This window comes from Sinohyriopsis cumingii, chromosome 8, assembly GCF_028554795.1.
Source record: "Sinohyriopsis cumingii isolate HCF-2022 chromosome 8, ASM2855479v2, whole genome shotgun sequence".
NCBI lineage: Eukaryota > Metazoa > Mollusca > Bivalvia > Unionida > Unionidae > Sinohyriopsis > Sinohyriopsis cumingii.
Window position 1 is genome coordinate 87706307 of NC_142968.1, and position 21170 is coordinate 87727476.

The 21170-nt window shown below is 34.5% G+C and overlaps 1 protein-coding gene across 2 annotated transcripts in view; it reads right to left on the bottom strand.

The window, feature by feature from the left end:
• The window catches only part of LOC149794084 (signal peptide peptidase-like 2B), a 64824-nt gene that overhangs the window by 19791 nt on the left and 23863 nt on the right, over window positions 1-21170 (bottom strand). For both annotated transcript variants that reach the window (XM_089968043.1, XM_089968044.1), the window contains exons 6-11: window positions 13987-14180; window positions 11867-11963; window positions 9105-9218; window positions 6794-6875; window positions 2521-2595; window positions 1394-1453 (exon numbers count right to left, since the gene is read on the bottom strand). In XM_089968043.1, the coding sequence (XP_089824169.1) occupies window positions 1394-1453; window positions 2521-2595; window positions 6794-6875; window positions 9105-9218; window positions 11867-11963; window positions 13987-14180 (622 nt within the window). The remainder of the gene's footprint in view (window positions 1-1393; window positions 1454-2520; window positions 2596-6793; window positions 6876-9104; window positions 9219-11866; window positions 11964-13986; window positions 14181-21170) is intronic.

Here is a 21170-nt window from a genome sequence, read left to right on the forward strand (position 1 = left end):
AAAAAGTAGCTCCACAAAGGAAATGAAACTCTACTCTATGGAGAAGAATTCTGCATGGATCAATGAAACTGCTTGTTTATTTTTTTTGATCACTGAGTATTAAATCCATCAAAGACAATCTTGAGATATACTAGTATACCAAGTTTGGTCAAAATATACTGTTACAGTGCCCCCCCCCCCCACCGGCCACACATGTTGCTATTAAAAGGCACCTTATAAATGGGTGGCCTGTCATGATGGTGACAAAATGGTCAACATAGACTATTTTCATACTGGGCAAAGTTACCTTTAACCAAGGACAGATCTATCTTGAGATAGTACTGTATATGCTTAAGTATGATCAAGGACTGAGCAATCCTGAGATAGCACTGTACATGCTTAACTAAACACATTTAACACAATATTAACTAAAACATAATCAAGCATCTGAAAGTACTAACACCTGTACTTTTAAAAAAAATCTGCATTGAAGACTTATTTCTCACAAGAGCATCTAGAAGTGATTGTTGTAATTCATGAACTGATAACAATATCTTTATAAACAACAAGTGACCCATGTAAGCCTAATATTGCTTACTTGGATTACATAACGTAACAGTTGACCATTACGCTTAGCAGGCTTAAAAAGCACTGTAAGAAGTGGTGTAAATCCTCTCCCAACCTTTGTATCAAGTTGATTTTAAGAAGCTTAGTCAATACAATGCAAGATAACCTCATTAATATGCTTAAATCTGCTCATAATAAAACTCTCTGGATATCTTGACAATAAAGGCCTACTTATCAAGTTTGATCAAGGTCCAATCTGAAATAGAGTTTCAAGAGTGGGAACAAGCTTGGTCTATCAATAGGCATGGATCTTGCTCATCATCAAACCCATCTCCAACAGTGATATACATTAACCTATATCCTATATTTGATACCAAAATATTGGATCAGAAATATGGCCTCAAAATTGGTAACATTAGTCTATTATACAACAGTAATACTGCATGTAAACACCAAAAATATATAAATAATATGGTCAGTGAATAAGTGCACAAAAGTGAAAAAATATGTATAATAGCAAATTCAAAACCGACAATAAAGATACCAATACTCGTAGCACAGATAATACACCAAAACAATAGCAAATTCCAGACAAATCCACAAAACTTTGGGAGATATACTAGTATGTGTCATAGTGATGACAAGGGCAGGTAATTAAAAATGTTTCTCAGAAAAGTTGTTTCCTACAGAATCTATTTTTATTTTCTATACTGTACATAGATGGGAAATACAAATCTGTTCATCTTTCCAGGAGGGCTAGATTTGTCTGGAAGTGGAAATTATTTCCTAAAATAAATGTAAATGGGTAATGTATCTGAAGCAGAAATGCTAGGATGACAAAAATCACCTTTTCTCCTGTAGTGCTTTTATCTCCAGTGGCAACATCCACCATTACACTGTCACCACTCTGTAACAAACAAAACACCATTTAACACAAAACAAATACTTCTTTTTGTCATTTAAAAAAAAAATTGGCAAGCTGTTATTCTGTGATTTTTGGTAAGTCAAATGATCCAAATGAAATGAATTACAGAGACAACAAAACTCAGACTTGTACCAGATCTATTTCTGCTCTACTCTCCAGCATATATATTTCATTTTTTTAATTCTTTAAAATAATAAATGTGAGCTAAATACTGTTGCTTACATTTCCTATATTTACCAGTTATCACCAAAGTTTAGTCAGTAAAGACCACTGCCATGCAAGGTAAATTGATCTGACAGGATTATCTATATACCAATGGATTTAACAAGATAGCTGTCATACAAAACACAGATCCACAATATTTTAAGAATTTATGGCTTCATTTGCTAAATGTTTTTATGATCATTGCCATTCTATTAGATAGATATTTATTCATGCCTTCCAACTGGAAAAGTCACCAGGAAAAGGTGATGTGTTTGTGGAACACGCCTCGTCAGTGAATGGCATTGTGATTCTGCTCATGAATGCAAACTGAAGCAGCTACAAGTATGCCAAGAAATAAACTTGCAAAACAGTAGCAATATTTAACCAGTATTGCTGTTAAAAACAAACCCTGATGTAAACTGATATGTAACTTTAAAAATCTATTACAAAAATGTTACCCATGTCTTGCAATTCACAACAAAACTATGATGCCATAATGTGAATTATAATAGTGTGCTTTGATCCAGTAATAAATTGCACTTTCCTAATGTTTCAATTAGGTACAAAGACAAATGCATAATGATGATACTACAATGTTCTGATTGCATCACATGAGGAGGGTACTCAACATAACTTTGGCAAGCATAACATTTGCAAATATGTTATGCTTCCAAAAGAAGAATGCATATCCAGTGATGTATTCAGAATGAGCCACATTTGTTAAGCCCTGATATAACATGTGGACATTGAACAAACTACACAATGTTTTGTTTCTACAAATGATGTTTAAAAACACTGATCCTAATTCTGATTCTGAAACATGGAACAGACGATAATCCACTTACCGATGTGAATAACGGTGTGATGAAGACAAAGAAGACATCATAAACAAACAGCATTATCAGCAAGATGGTACAGATCTGAAAGGGAAAATGGTCAGGTATCTTCAAATCAACAGCACTCCCCAAACAGACAATTTCAGAATTACTCCACTTAGGCAACAACTCAGTGACCTCTATGCCTATAGTTTAAGGACAACTCTGCATGCACTGTGCCACTTGCATCACAGCAGGCTAAGCATGCATGTTACCTTCCTATCAGTTCTTTTAATACATAAGTAAAATAATAAAATAAAATAGAGACAAACAGTCACAACAAAAATTATATTGTTATAAAGGATACACAATAAATCAATCTTTAAAAAAATTTATATGGTTTTATATAGTGCATTGGCATTAAGGCCATTAGGATACAAAGTATCTAACTTACGAATCCAATAAGTTTCTTTTATGAGTCTATTCATGTCACCATGCACAATATCTATTGACATGAATGAAAAATCGAGTAGAGAGTGAATATTGGTGTTAAAGAGTGTTGAAATATTAGAGGAAAACTGAGGATCTCTATAATGTTTTATCTGAAAGCCATGAATATTCATTCTCGTCGAAACTTGTTGAAGTGTTTGCCCAACATTACATATTGCATACTACATTTTTTACAGGTGATCAAATAAATCACATCAGTTGATATGCAGTGAGTGTTATCACATAGAGAAAATACCTCTTTTGTATTAGCAATACTGAAAGATGTACTTTCTTGTATGTTTCAACACTGACAGCACATCCTTGTCACACTATCAGTGCTCGCTTTAGAGAATAATAATGACTCTGTCACAGTAAACAAATTAGTATAATGGAGCAGATCAGGCCAAAGCTTTTGATCCTGGCATACAAATTCAATGGAAAGACAGAGGGTATACAAAATTATTGCAGTAAATTATGATATGTTGTGCTAACACTACTGTACATACTTATAAATCAACCTTTTTTTTTGTACTGAAAATTCGATTCATGCAGAATAAGGTTCATCTTATAAGTGCAACCTACAAAAATATTTTATGAATCTAGGGGTGATGTTGGAAACTCAAAATGTCTGCAGTACATAAATATACTGTCATTTCAAATATTTGTATGTTTTCATGCCGCTATTCCCACTGAGAAATGCATTTATGGTTAGCACTGTGTTTATCTATCTCATAATGGTATTCATTACCAAATACAGTATCTACAGTTATTTGGATTTTAATAATTTTAATACTACCCACCATAATTGCCATCAATGCTGTTTGTTATACATGTTTACTAGGAAGTATAAAGCTTCAGTGCTCATGGAAGTCCAAAAAACCCGTATTGGTATTGACAAAAATGTTTTTCCATATAAACACTATTTTCAATAAAATAAAAGTTTTGATTTAAATTGTATTTTCCTTTTCCTTAAGTTAGATTTGATTCCCAAGTTTTTTGCTCAGTGCCAAGTAACAGAGGGTGGCTATTTGAACTTTGTATGATCTTGCTGCAAAACTGAAATGTGTTCAGCTGCATCTTTTAATAGGTTGTACAGACTGTATGATCAAAATGTTGATTATGGAGCCCCTGCTCAGTCTCCACATAATCACCCACATATGACAGTGAAGTCAAGGAAAGAGTCAGGCAGTATTTACAATGACTAGAAAATGAGGATTTAGTGTCTAGATGACAGTGAAGTCAAGGAAAGAGTCAGGCAGTATTTACAATGACTAGACAATGAGGATTTAGTGTCTAGATGACAGTGAAGTCAAGGAAAGAGTCAGGCAGTATTTACAATGACTAGACAATGAGGATTTAGTGTCTAGATGACAGTGAAGTCAAGGAAAGAGTCAGGCAGTATTTACAATGACTAGACAATGAGGATTTAGTGTCTAGATGACAGTGAAGTCAAGGAAAGAGTCAGGCAGTATTTACAATGACTAGACAATGAGGATTTAGTGTCTAGATGACAGTGAAGTCAAGGAAAGAGTCAGGCAGTATTTACAATGACTAGACAATGAGGATTTAGTGTCTAGATGACAGTGAAGTCAAGGAAAGAGTCAGGCAGTATTTACAATGACTAGACAATGAGGATTTAGTGTGTAGATGACAGTGAAGTCAAGGAAAGAGTCAGGCAGTAATTCCAATGACTAGACAATGAGGATTTAGTGTCTAGATGACAGTGAAGTCAAGGAAAGAGTCAGGCAGTATTTACAATGACTAGACAAAGAGGATTTAGTGTCTAGATGACAGTGAAGTCAAGGAAAGAGTCAGGCAGTATTTACAATGACTAGACAAAGAGGATTTAGTGTCTAGATGACAGTGAAGTCAAGGAAAGAGTCAGGCAGTATTTACAATGACTAGACAATGAGGATTTAGTGTCTAGATGACAGTGAAGTCAAGGAAAGAGTCAGGCAGTATTTACAATGACTAGACAATGAGGATTTAGTGTCTAGATGACAGTGAAGTCAAGGAAAGAGTCAGGCAGTATTTACAATGACTAGACAATGAGGATTTAGTGTCTAGATGACAGTGAAGTCAAGGAAAGAGTCAGGCAGTATTTACAATGACTAGACAATGAGGATTTAGTGTCTAGATGACAGTGAAGTCAAGGAAAGAGTCAGGCAGTATTTACAATGACTAGACAATGAGGATTTAGTGTCTAGATGACAGTGAAGTCAAGGAAAGAGTCAGGCAGTATTTACAATGACTAGACAATGAGGATTTAGTGTGTAGATGACAGTGAAGTCAAGGAAAGAGTCAGGCAGTAATTCCAATGACTAGACAATGAGGATTTAGTGTCTAGATGACAGTGAAGTCAAGGAAAGAGTCAGGCAGTATTTACAATGACTAGACAAAGAGGATTTAGTGTCTAGATGACAGTGAAGTCAAGGAAAGAGTCAGGCAGTATTTACAATGACTAGACAAAGAGGATTTAGTGTCTAGATGACAGTGAAGTCAAGGAAAGAGTCAGGCAGTATTTACAATGACTAGACAATGAGGATTTAGTGTCTAGATGACAGTGGATTTCAGACACTGAGGTTGAATTCTTGGACTTTGTACCAGATGACATTTAATAGTGACATTTATAGGATAGGCTGAATGACAAAAATGTGGTCTTAACTTTCACTGTTTATCTGTAAGATGCATGGAATTAACACAATATGGGATATTGTGAACTGGATCATTCTGAATTACTATTTTTATACCGACATACAAATGATTTAATGGCTTTATATTTAAAATTTCAATCATTATGGATCTTATTACACAGAGATGGACAAATTGAAAGTTGTCAATTTATTTTTGACACATTGCACTCAATAACATAAATGTATTTTTGATTAGCTTTTGTCTTTATTCTTCCTATCTATCAATATATCTATTCAGTCTGGCTTTTTATTTTTCCAAAGGGCAACTCTGAATCACTGACAACAAGTCACCCTTTCAGATAGAAATGACTTGCAAAATGCTCACAGGAAGATCAAACTGAAATTGAATTTTTGTAGCCCTAAAACGGTGGGGTCAACTTACAATTGAGTATATATGGTATTCCAGACAGAGACGGCCATTCAAATTCATAAGAAATTTGTGTCAGAATGAGAAGACCTGGCCTGCATGTTGAGCCCACAATCATAGCATTGATGTAAACTATGTGACCTTCATCCCAAGGTCAAAAGGAGAGGTAACGTGTCAGAGAATGAATTGATGAAGCTTCTAAATTATTCATTGAATGTATAAACAAAATCTGTCTTGGGGTTTAGGAAATGTAAGCAAATGATAAAAACATTTAACAAAATCTTAATAAAAAGTTCTTATGAATGACCTTGGTCACAAAAATAAAGGGACAAGAATGTGTCTCAGCATGAAGTAGCTTCAAAACAACTCATGCCATGTATGAAGAAAAACCACCAGGAGTTCAGGAAAATGAAGCAAATTAAAAACTGTAAGCAAACCTTAATGCAAATTTTCTTGCACTGTGAACTTGATCTAGGTAAAAGGGGTGAGCAAACATGCAGAATGAAACTGTCTTAACTTCATAATGACTCGTCCCAAGTATAAGAATTTATGAAGGGGTACAAATATGTGCAAATAAAAAACATTTACCAAAACCTTATATGATGTCACCATCCACCTCCAATGCAATTTGAAAAGTGATTACAATATTTCACTTCCCAGATAAGTGGTCATGACAATAAAATTATTTTAGTGTCAAGGCCATATAAACACAAATGTCTGAATAAAAATGCTAGATAAAGTGAACAGACTGTACCTTTAAGCTTGGTAAATGAGCTGTCCTCAGCATATTGATGCAGAAAGTGTATCCAAGAATATTCTGTAGAATCCAGGCATATCTGAAAAGATCCAAGTTTAGGATCATCCAATCAAAATGCATATTTGAATCAAAAGTCTTCAAACAGTTTTAGTCAAAGCATTATATTTTGACAATTTTAAAGATAAGACAAGCATAACACATGCAAGATGCGGAAACAGATGCTGCCAAAGACTGCTCTTTAACTTCTGCCTATACGTTTCTAAGGTGATTTTACTAGCTTGTTAAAGACAAGTTGTCTAGAAAATAACTTTGAGCAAGTTCACAATGGAAGAAGCTGGAGTCCATTTCTTTTACCATTGATATCTTAAAATAATAATAATCAGATAATAAAATTAATATTAATAATAACAACAATAATAATATGTGTGTATATATATATATATATATATATATATATATATATATATATATATATATATATATATATGTATGTATATATAGGGCTGTAGCCCTGAGAATGTATTAGACTTAGTGAGTCATTCAATTAATGCCAAGTAGAGAGTGACTGTAGCCTTGAGACTGTATTAGACTTAGTGAGTCATTCAATTAATGCCAAGTAGAGTGACTGTAGCCTTGAGACTGTACTAGACTTAGTGAGTCATTCAAGTAATGCCAAGTTGAGAGTGATGTAGCCTTGAGAATGTATTAGACTTAGTGAGTCATTCAAGTAATGCCAAGTAGAGAGTGATGTAGCCTTGAGAATGTATTAGACTTTGCGAGTCATCCATGTAATGCCAAGCAGAAAGTGATGTAGCCTTGAGAATGTATTAGACTTAGCGAGTCATCCATGTAATGCCAAGTAGAAAGTGATGTAGCCTTGAGAATGTATTAGACTTAACGAGTCATCCATGTAATGCCAAGTAGAAAGTGATGTAGCCTTGAGAATGTATTAGACTTAGTGAGTCATTCAAGTAATGCCAAGTAGAGAGTGACTGTAGCCTTGAGAATGTATTAGACTTAGTGAGTCATTCAAGTAATGCCAAGTAGACAGTGACTGTAGCCTTAAGACTGTACTAGACTTAGTGAGTCATTCAAGTGATGCCAAGTAGAGAGTGACTGATGATTGAGAGGTTTTAATGTGTGCACATCTGGATATAGATTTTTCCACTGTAGCAGATTGGAATCATAGTTTTCCTGCTCAGAAATTACTGGGATTGGACATATCCGTTTTTGCATGAGCGACCTGCTTACAAAACATAACTCAACAATGCTGTATTTGTTCACAAATATTTGACACAAATTTCATGTTTTAACGTGTCTGCTTTTTAATGACCTATTTTAAATGACACCTTTGATATGATTTAAGAAAAGTGTTTATAAATCATGTAAAGACAAGAGTATAACAAGAGTGAACATGATACCCCCTTTTTTTGTTAATATGACCTGTTTTTTTATAGCTATAATGTAAACAACTTTAACACTGACCTTGATCAAGGGTGTGTCTGTGAGATTTGGGTTTTAACATAGCTTTTTAAAAAATTCAGTGTTATCGCGACATTGTCAGCAGTGTGGCAGTTTTATAGTGATGTCTAGCACTGGGGCATCATGCTAAAGATATGTAGCATCATGTCCCATCCATTCACATTATCCTGACACCAGACTGACCAGTCCTAGCACTAACCTCTTAATGCTGAGCACCAAGCAAGGCAGCTGCTAGCACCATTTTTATAAGTCTTTGGTATGACTTGGGCGGGGTTGAAACGTACGACCTCTTGCATCTGAGGCGGACACTTACTTTAATCAAGGCTGTGAACTGGATGTGTACACATGGGCCAAAGTCATCAGAATGTCGAGCTTCCTCCATTGAATCAAGAAAATTGCCTCTTGTGTATCACATTATTTTTGCCAGGCTCTGTGGTATTATAATGTGTTCCTATTACTTGATACCTGGCATTTAATTATCTTTTTTACCACACTAAAGATGTATTGTTGTTGTTGTTGTTATTGTGCAGTTTAATGCCATTTTTCTGCACACGATACGCTACGAATGGCAGCCAGTTTTAATGGTGGAGGAAGAACCCGGAAAACCCCCAGGAAGAACCAATGACCCACAAGAAGCTACTGGCAAACTTTCTCACATACCCACATTGGCCGAATCCTAGACTCGAACCCACGCAGACCAGACAGATGTGAGATGGCAGTTTTCTGTAACGGAGAGTGCTTTAGACCACTCTGCCACTCAGGGCCCCCTAAAGATGTATTGAGCTTGTGTGAGTGTTTCAACAGTTCCTCAAATATATCTACTCACGTTGCTTTCCTCTGTACAGCCCAAAATATTCCAACAGCTAAACAAAGACCAAGAAGGAACAGATTCTTAGCATCAGGTCGACTTCTGAAGCAAGGCACTTTATTTGGAGGAATCCTGGAATAGTTTAAATTCTCAAATCACAAAAAAATATCATCAATCGAAAACAGAAAAAAGACCTTTCCCAGAACAGCAAACAGCAGTGTTACTAGTTTTGTGACAAATTTTAATTTTTGAAAAACAAATCAACTGAATAAATTGCGCTCATTACACCCACCTGAATATCTTATGAGATCATTTAGATATGAAAACCAAAATTTCATTGGCCTACATCATGTGGAGGTTTCCTCCAATGTACCAAGAATGTTGTTTGTGTACAAAAATTCCACCTAAAGATCAGATATGCATGAAATTATTTTTGAAAAACTGCTGAAATGGCCTGATCTCATTGATTAGTCTACATATGATGAAGTACAGAATTTCATGCTTCATTAGAACAACACAGAACCTGATCTGTTGGTGTATGATACAATGGTAGATAAGGATTTAAGGTTGTTTGCAGTTGGGCATTACTTATATGCGAATATATATATGGTAGTTGGAGTTTTGCATTGGAAAAATGTTTCCTAAAAGTCCAACAGCTCTGCATGATGTTAGCAAAATGGGAAAGAGAGTTTTTTTTATATATGGCTTAGATTTGAAATAAAAAGGACTTGAATTTCAAATTTAATGACTAACAATTTAAAAGTTTAATTTAGTTCACCTACCAGTATACTTAAATGGTTATAACATGCAAACAAATCTGATGTTTCATAACAAATCCTAAAAAAGTTTGCAGAAACATATATCATTCTTTATAATCACAAAATGTAGTGTAAATAAGATTTTAGAAAACAAGAAAATGTTTTGTTTTTTCCACTTGTATGTTATCCAAACTGGGCACTAATTATTTGCTGGATTCTGACTTGAACAATGAACTTCTTTTCAAATTACAGTCATTACCTTGGAATTTATCATTTTCCAATAAACTGATGATGACCATTGATATCTTTTAGAACCACAGTCCCCTTACCTTATAATTTATCACTTTCCAATGAATTGATGATGACCATTGATATCTTTTAGAACCACAGTCCCCTTACCTTATAATTTATCACTTTCCACTGAAATGATGATGACCAAAGATATCTTTTAGAACTACAGTCCCCTTACCTTAGAATTTATCACTTTCCATTGAAATGATGATGACCAAAGATATCTTTTAGAACTACAGTCCTCTTACCTTATAATTTATCACTTTCCATTGAAATGATGATGACCAAAGATATCATTTAGAACTACAGTCCCCTTACCTTAGAATTTTTCACTTTCCACTGAATTAAAGATGACCAAAGATACCTTTTAGAGCTACAGTTGTTATCACTGAAATTTATGACAAACAAATCTCTCTAACTAGGACAATACTTAGTTACTTTTCAAACAGAGCGATGTCCTTGGTAATGTCAATTAAAATGTTACATATATCTGATTTATTTAATTCATTTTAATTTAATTGTTTGTCAATTTTAAATTTTTATTCTATTATATGCTATTATAATGTAAAATTTATTCACTGGAGATATTCTTCCAGAAAATCAGTTGACCCGAATCATTCTTTCGTAAACACCAGGTGTTGATCTAAATCCCGACCTTGTTTCAGAATTTGTAGCAACCTTCATAAACAAGTTCTATTTTATTTTAAAATGGTTGGTTTTTGTCAGGGTCATTTTTAATGTACATGACATAAACATGATCACGTGACCCCCCCTTTCGATTTTGCAAATCTGGTTTTTCCATTACTGTGCATTTGTTAGTTTTAATAGAGATGCACAGAGAGAGATTTCTCAGTTTTTGGACTTTTTTACACTGATGTCAAGTTAATATGTTGTAGCCAGATTTTGAGTTACAATTTTCTTCAGATCAGTTGGATTTCAAAAAGATTAATTCTTTTTTCTCTGGAAATATTTTGAGGAGTGGTCACAAAGAAATTTTGGAAAGACAATGCTTACAAATTTAATTTGGATTTCCAACATTGGAGTGCCATTATTTGTATTTCTACAAGGAACTGTAGATAAGCACAGTACTGAATACAGTATACGTCATCATCATCCATCCTGGATTTTCCATCAGGATTTGAACTTGAAATTATTAGAACATTTATTACAAGGACTTTTGCAATTTAATTCATGGATTATTCTTAGATTATTTTTGGATTTGATTGCTGAAGCTTTAAGTTCTTCTCTTTTTTTCATTTTCACAGAATTTTTCCAGGGAAATAAATTATTTGTTAAATTTTAAAAAGCTTGTTGTTTTCACTCTTTCTGTGTTACTGTTTATTCGAGAATAAACAAGTAACAATAATCTTTCCAATCTGCTAAACTAATCCATTTATGCCAAACAAATCTCAAATGTTTTAATCATATCAAAGTTCTGAGTTCTAGGTACAGAATTTTGTTTATTTGCGATTTCAGTTGTTGGAGTTTCTGAGAACACAGTCTAAAGAATTCCTTATGTGACCCAGGACAGGCAAATCTTTCGAGTTATGTCAGTACTGAAACAACAAAGGATTTGCTGTAAAAATTATCCATTAATATTTGCTTTCTGAAAATACATCAATAATTGATAAAACCAAAAAATCTACAATATTTGTCCCCCCCAAAAGAAAATAAATCTGTATAATGAACACACACACACATACTCCTGATAGTCTCTGAATAGATTGATACCTGCACGTGACAGGAATCATTCTGTTGAACATCGGCTTCAGGCAGTAGTACAGGCCTGAGGAACCAGCGATAACAAACAGTCCTATCACAACATACACTGAAATGGAACAAATATACTCCTCAATTCAAGAATGGTCTGAAAGTATGCAAATTTTTGGAACAGGCATTAGATTGCAACCTATTATAGATATACAGATTTATCCTGTCTTACAAACACTGCCTAGATAGAAAGATAAAAATTTTCAGTAATGGAAGCCATATTTTATGGCAAATCAGCATGTATAAAATTGAAAACCATTCCTGCAAGGATTCTTTATGTACAATGTGGTCAAATTCTGTTGGGCAGTTTTTGAGTGAAAGTGGTTACAGGTATTTTTAAATATATTTTTAGTAATGGTGGCCATATTTGATGGCAGACTGACAACATTTGTATAAATAATTGAAAACACATTATGCCAGAATGTTTTCTGTAGAACTGCATTGAAACCAGTCCAGTGGTCTTGGGAAAAAGGTTTAAAATAGCAGTTTATAGACAATGGATGTTGTATCACAGATAAAAAGTATGTACGTGTGTGTGATTTGGATTTTTAACGTAGCTTTAACAATTTTTCAGTCATATCGCTACGATGTCTGCAGTGTGACAGTTTATAGTGATGTCTAGCACTGGGGCATCATGCCATAGATATGTAGCATGATGTCCCACCCAGTCACATTATCTTGACACCAGGCCAACCAGTCCTAACACTAACCTCTTAATACTGAGCACCAAGCGAGGCAGCTGTTAGTACCATTTTTGTAAGCCTATGGTATGACTTGGCTGGGGATCGAACCCATAACCTCCCGCATCTGAGGCAGATGCTCTAACGACTAGGCCACCAGAGTGGTCCAATAATTATGTATAATATATTGAATGCAATACTGGCACTTGTCATATAAAATGCACACAGCCTCATTTCATCCAAACTTACATATTATTATCCACATCCTAAGCACATGTTTTGACCCTGGCATTCTTTGCTGGACAGAATCAACTGATTAAACATTCCAAACATGACATTCTTGGAAATTACAACCTTGCAAGTCTTTACCCAAAATCACTTTGTGGTTCAAAACAGTCTCAAAAACATGTAGTTTATAAAGTGCACTATGTCTGGAAAAAGAAAGTACCTTCAAAGTGGAAGCCTCAAACATGGTGAAAGGGAAGCAACTCTTCTTGTATGTAAACACATGAAAGGATATTGTTCATGATGATGCTTGTGTGCGTTTTATTATGATAATCTATACTGTCCGAAAATTGAGTCTAGATCTTTTCTGAGTTTACATGGTGTGGGTATTATGTTGAAAATGTACTACATACATTAGCCAATTATTTATATGAGACATGAATAAGTTTTACAGGAACAAACACATGTGAACATTTAAGGGCATGCAATTTCTTTGCTGGTGACATTTATACCAAAATGAAAATTAGCAGCAGTAATGAAGTGGCACTGAACTCTTGGCTAGCTGATAATTCATTATTTGTTAGGTAATTTTTTGTTCATTATTTACAATTAATCAATATTACAGAATTTGTTATTCAGAATAAAACCTGAAAAGAAAAAGGGAACTGTTTCGAATTCACAATATTGTCTGTTGTGTTAAAATATTCTTTGTTCCCAAGTCTAATAAAAGTGAGATTTACTGTCTTGTTTAGAACAAGCATCAGCCTGTTCAGATAATGGAATTATCAGAATATTATTTTCTTTTCATGGATTATGTGTGGACGCCAATTAATTAATTTGAAACAAATTGTACAAAGATGGAAGAATTAATAAATACCCAGTTTAAAAGTGGATGATTATAAGCTGAAAATCTTTAATTTTATACAATAAATGGAAAAACCCTTTGGGAAAGTGTCCTATTTTATAGAAATAAAAAAGGTATTTATTCTACATCTAGCCCCTCCACCCAAAATCTGTAAGTACACATTCATACATACCTAACAGTTATGCATGAACACTAGCTGTACTAAAAGCTCTTTTCATTAATCTGTTTTATGATGTAAATAATGCTGCATATGTATGTGTGTGTGTGTGTGTGTGTGTGTGTGTGTGTGTATGTATGTATGTATGTACTACCTAGATAGTCATAGAAAAAATATAGCAGGACAATGAATGTGCAGACAAGAACAAAGAAGATGATGATTGCTGGAAGGGAAATTTCCACAGAAGCCTCATCATCTTCCTCTTCCCCCTCCTCCGAATCTGTGTCTGTTCTGCTCCCTCTGTCTCCTCCTTTCCCTCTGTGTCCAGCTCTCACCCTTCTCTTTCTTCTGAATTGAGAGGAGAAATAGGCAAACATACAAAAATAGAACCATTTATAATTTTAAACAACAGATAAAACATAGCTGCATTGCAATGAAAAGTGAAATCTGGCTGTGGATTTCAATGTCAAACCAATTCTGTACTTCTTGTCTCTAGACAATTTCTTTTTCCTAGATCTCAAGTCTAAGTTTCTTCTACCATTTGATATCATTTATCATGACAACATCTGTATGGCTATTTCCAACCATTTGACATGACAACATCTGTATAACTATTCCTACCACTGGATATCATTTCACATGACAACATTTGTAAGTCTATTTCCTTCCATTTGATATCATCATTTTACATGACAACATTTTTTGTATAACTATTCCTTCCATTTGATGTTATTTCAAATGATAACATTTGTATGTCTATTTCCTTCCATTTGATATCATCATTTCATATGACAACATTGTTCCAAATGATAGTACTAATCAGTATTTCAAATTAATTTAGGCTGTTTAGGTTGTCCAAGGAAGACCATGCTAAAAATACATCATATATTATAGTTCTTCCCTTAAGAGCTGATTCATAATCTTCCATGAAATTTCCAAAACATTTACACAGTACAATTTCAAGACATTTTCACATGTCATCAAAATACAACAAGAACCAACACTTTTAAATTTTTAACAGACCTTGATCAACATATATCTATATTTTATAATGTATGTGGAGATCCTTTACAGTCTAGGAATGGGGCATACATGGGTGATTTTTCCTTCATAATATCTCAAGTAGTTAAACAAAATTAAAACCAGCTGCAGAAATAGGTTATGTTAAATAAGTTATGTTTCCTTTAACTTCAAACTTCACAATGAAGTTAACAGCCTTCCTGTGATAGATGCCATACCATATAATCATGACATGACATGGGCTTGATGTGAATTATATAATCATGACATGGGCCTAATGAGATATATCATATAATCATGACATTGGTCTAATGTGACAAATAACATGGGCTTAATGTGACATAATCATGGCATGGGCCTGATGTGACATATATGACCCTGATGTGACAAATCATATAATCATGGCATGGGCTTGATGTGACATTATATAATCATGGCATGGGCCTGGTGTGACATATAATCATAGCACAGGCCTGATGTGACATCATATAATCATGACATTGGCCCAATGTTACAAATATAATCATAGCATGGGCCTAATGTGACACATAATCATGACATGGTGACATAAACTCATGGCATGGGCCCGATGTGACATATATGGGCCTGATGTGACAAATCATATAATCATGGCATGGGCCTGATGTGACATTATATAACCATGGCATGGACCTGATGTGACATTATATAATCATAGCATGGGCCCGATGTGACATCATATAATCGTGATATGGGCCTAATGCAACATATCATATAATCATGACATGGGCCTGAGTAAAACTTCAGTCACAACATAATCATGATGTATCTAGCTAAAATTTGTTGTTGTTCTGGGGTCTAACGCTATTTCTCAATGCAAGATAGGCAATATATGGTGGCCAGTATAACTGGTGGAGGAAGAACCTGGGAAAACACAAACCAGTAAGAAGCTACTGGCAGCTTTCTCACATACTCACATTGGCTAAGCCCAAGACTCAATGCCATGCAGACAGGTGAGATGGCAGTGATTGTCAAAGGTAAGCACATTCGACCGCTCTGCCACCCATGAAATAACCTAAAAGCATCAAATCAGACAAAGAAATAGGTCACACTAAGCAGAGCTATCACAAGTTTGCACTAGTCTGGACAAAACAGCATCACACAAACTCTATGAAATGGTGCCAAGTTTGGCACACTGGGAGCTTGCCTGTATTGCCTGCCCCTTATAATAACCCTGACACTGAGGGATTACTGAACCTGAAAACAAAACTGCATTTACCCCTGCTTTGGCCTTGACCTTGAAGCATGGGAACTGAGGCAACACACTGTCTTGTAATGGTGTAAACCTGGGCCAAATTCATAAAATTATTTCCAACCGTTCAATTTTTACAGACTAGATACAAAATAGTTTACAATGAAACAACTGTCCAAGTTACCTTCCCTATCTCTGACCTTGACTGATGAGCTGGGATGTCAACCTAGGTAATTTATCATGAAATTATGCCGACCCTGTAGTTAAAAACTAATGACCAGATATCACAATAAGTGGCAATAAGTTGCACAGAAAGAGGTGACAAAGTTACCTTCCTTTGCTCTAACCTTGACCTTCAAGCAAGGGACATATATATTTTAAACAACACCCTTTTACTCATACATCTTGGTAATGTTTCAAAATGTCTCCATTAGTTCAAAAGTTAAAACTTAAACATGGAAAGGGGTGACAAAAAGAAATGACACTGATAGAAAACAGCAAAGCTCATCTGCATGTAATGTATATTATTCAGAAAAAGAGTTTTGCATTTGTCAGAACTCAGGATGATTAATACTGGTTTGGTCTGGTGTTTTATGGTACTTCAAGTATGCAATACTTGTAGCTTAGTTTTACGTTTAGTGCCTGTGTCATGATGAAGACAAACCAAATGGCTGATACATGTAGGTCTTTTGTTGTTTTCTTCCAACTGTTGAACAGATGCTGTTACAGTTCTGATCTTTATAAATGCTCATATCCTATTTAATGACTGTGCCAGCAACAGAGTCCCAAAAATGTCATGTATACATCAAATATGTACATAGTCACCAAACGTAAGACCTCTTGTTGATATCAGTATGCATGTACATACCAAGTAGCTCAATGTATGAGAAATACATGCCATAACACGTGTCACACAAAAAGCTTGACTTTTGATAATCTTAGGAAAAAATAAAAAACACCCTTTAAGTTTTTAGCACTGCTATACATGTTTGAAGCACGTAGTCCATACATACAGTCCAGCTTATAGCCCATGAAAAACTATCCACAGGGCAGTTTTTCATGGAGTCAATTAAAAGATGCATTTTCATGGAATCAGTTAAAAGGTAAAGCAGTCAGAGATAATCAACCATCATTTCGCAGATTATTTAATTGGCTATGAATAGCTAGAATGATGCTGTGTCAAGTCCTTTGAACACGGTTGTGGGAAAACCCATTTGGCTAGAATGATGCTGTGTCAAGTCTGTTGAACATGGCTGTGGGAAAACCCATTTGGCTAGAATGATACTGTGTCAAGTCTGTTGAACATGGCTGTGGGAAAACCCATTTGGCTAGAATGATACTGTGTCAAGTCTGTTGAACATGGCTGTGGGAAAACCCATTTGGCTAGAATGATGCTGTGTCAAGTCTGTTGAACATGGCTGTGGGAAAACCCATTTGGCTAGAATGATACTGTGTCAAGTCTGTTGAACATGGCTGTGGGAAAACCCATTTGGCTAGAATGATGCTGTGTGAAGTTTATTGAACACGGCTGTGGGAAAAACCATTTAGATAGAATGATGCTGTGTCAAGTCTGTTGAACACAGCTGTGGGAAAACCCATTCGGCTAGAATGATGCTGTGTCAAGTCTGTTGAACACAGCTGTAAGAAAACCCATTCAGCTAGAATGATGCTGTGTCAAGTCTGTTGAACAAGGCTGTAGGAAAACCCATTTGGCTAGAATGATGCTGTGTCAAGTCTGTTGAACACAGCTGTGGGAAAATCCATTCAGCTAGAATGATGCTGTGTTAAGCCCTTTGAACACGGCTGTGAGAAAACCCATTTGGCTAGAATGATGTTTTTATGTTATTCTACTTTGCAGAATAACTTAATTGGTAAATGTATAATCTAATATCATAAAAATAAGTTTACTAATTCTTTAAAAATGAAAGTGCATTTTTAAATTAATTCTCAATATAATAAGATTAATTTTTTATAAAATACTTGATAGTAAGCATTATGCACACCATCATTTTTTATTATAAAAATTGAGTTCTGATAAACTATTTAACATTTGTCAAGAATATATCAAGATATATATTTATCTTTTTAACAATTTATTTATTTATTTATTTTCTATATCTTTAATAAGTGTGCATTATACATAATACAAATATTGATAAAACTGTTTATTTCTATTTAGTCATAAATTTTATATATATATATATATATATATATATATATATATATATATATATATATATATATATATATATACACACACACACACACGTCTCTTCAACCCCACCTCCACACTCTTAACTATTGAAAGCAGCAAAGACTGCATCTAATAAAAATAATATTGCACTGTCCACTGGAGAAAGAAGATTGGTATATCCTTTTAAAATTTTTATTTAATGCCTGTGTGTTGTATTTATGTCATGTGACTGGTGGTGATACTAAACAATGATAAGTCTACTATTTTTTGTTTTGTAAGAACAGTCAAACCCATCAACAGCAGCCACCCATAGGAAAATGCAAAAGCAGCCATTATATACAAGTGACTTCTGTACATAGGTTCACCTTTTAAATTTTGTTTTTGAACAAATACCATGCATCAAATATCATTAATGTTATTAATATTACTATTCCACCACTCCAGTGGCCTAAGTGGTTTGAGCATCTGCCTCGGATGCAGGTCACAGGTTCGAACCCGGTCCAAGTTATATAAAGGGCTTTTAAAAATGATACAAACAGTTGCCTTGCTTGGCAATCATCATTAAGAGGTTAGTGATAGGACTGGTCAGCCTGGTGTCAGGATAATGTGACTGGGTAGAACATGACTCCACATGTCTGTGGCATGATGCCTCGGTTCTAGACATCACTACAAACTGCCACACTGCAAATGTCATAGTGATATAACTCAAAAACTTAAAGCTATGTTCAAAATCAAAAACAAACACATTATTATTACTATTATTATTATAATTATATTATCAATATTGTTTTATGTGCATTATTCAACAAAATCATTATATATATATATATATATATATATATATATATATATATATATATATGCTCTCTTTATTATTTAAGTTCTACACAAGATTACCATATTTTTGCTTACTTTAATGCATCCTATAGATTAAAGTATCACATACATAAAATACTCAACTGATCTGTTTGTTTTGTGCACCTTGACAAAACAATAATTTCACAACTGACTTTGAGCTTACATATGACTGTAAACCATAGGACTGACTCTTTCGTTAGCCAGCATGTATAAATTTCACTTGGAAACAATTGTTCATGCTTTAAAAATATATATGTGGATAAGCCAGATGCTCTCAAGAAGCTGAGATCAAAAGTCAGTTGACGTATGTGAAAGGCTTGTGACGAACAGGAAACCAAACAGCTCCATATCGCAATTTTTACTGACCTATGAACTGAAACTTTGCCTGATTTTACAGACAAGTTTCAAACAGTGAATAACCCCTGACTCTAGTGAAATGGGATGTAACTAGTATCTCTTCTCAAATATGAGTTTTTTCTTCAGTGACAGCTTTAATTCACTGGCAAATATATAAAGATATTGAACTATACCTGTCCAGTGGCACATTTTTGCTGCGATAGCAAGACCATTTTTCCCACCATCCAGCAAATGAATTGCTTTGACCATCCACCCTAATCATAAGAGCTGCCTCACTTTCAAATCTGACATAATGACACCTATGAGTTACATTATCAACATGACATGAGCCATGAGTACAAGTGAGATACAACATTTCTGCACAGTGATTCATATGATATTAATTTATGCCCTCCCCATACAGCAAACATTCAGCCTGCAATGACCTGAGTGGTGACTGCAGATGAGTCCCAGTGACTGCTTAAGGCAGGAAGAAAACACTGTTTGGTTAGGAAACACCTGATCAATAAATGTGAAAGGTAGGTTACCGTTACATATAGGACATGTATATAAAAAAATTGACAGGGAAAATTACAATGGCCATTGTGAACACATGACTGCTGAGTAAAGGTGACCATCAGAATAGGTATGACTGTATTTTAAAGGATTCAAAGATAACAGATACATTATTTTCTTGTTATAAAATCTGAATTTCCAGCAATTTTAAACAGGTGAATATACAAATTGGATGTGACTTTTTTAGGTCAAGTGCACTGACCCCCTTTGGTACCTCAAAACAGACTTTTTGAGTCTTCCAACCCCCAACCCAGTCTGGAAATATGACAGGTATCATGATCACTGAGCATAAAAAGTAGGTCAGAGTGATCTGCTTTTGGTATCGTTGTACTGCATTCTTGAAGATGAATGCACATATTTATTTTCATGACTGAACAAGCAATGGTGTCCCAAACACTGACCTAAATGTATCAGGTCACCAGAGTGTGAAAAGTAGATCACACTGATCTGCTTTTTAGTATAGAGGTGTAGTAATCCTCATGATGAACAACCAGATTTCCTTTCATGACTGAATATACAAGGATGTCCATGAAAATTACATAAATGTAACTGGTGTATAGTTGTGAGGTAATTTTTTTTCAAACATTAATATTCTGTTATAATTTATTTCATTGAATCTGTCAATAAACTGAATGCTAATCAACAGACAAAATAACATTTTATAGAATGATCTGCAACTCTACATGCAGCACAACAGACACCTGCATGTGATGTAACATAGGCAAATGACAGTGACAAAAATGTTGAAGGAGAATGTTACTGAGCAAAGAGCACATTGTAAAATCCATGTGTTATGTATATTTAATTTGCATTGTTTGCAAGGTTTTTTTTTTGTTTTATTTCATAATAAGCTCTGGGCTATGTAAAGTTGTATTTCTGTTGCTGACCTTGTCAAAAATCAGTGGCAGATTTATAAACAACATTATTTACCCTTTTCTGAATAAAAGATAAATATTAAAATATTAGGATTATTATCTTGGTCTGAGTCAAGGACATTTTGCTTATAGACTGTGTTACAGATTGTGAAGCTATAATGGTGCTTATAGTCACAGACTGTGTTACAGATTGTAAAGCTAAATGGTGCTTATAGTCATAGACTGTGTTACAGATTGTAAAGCTATAA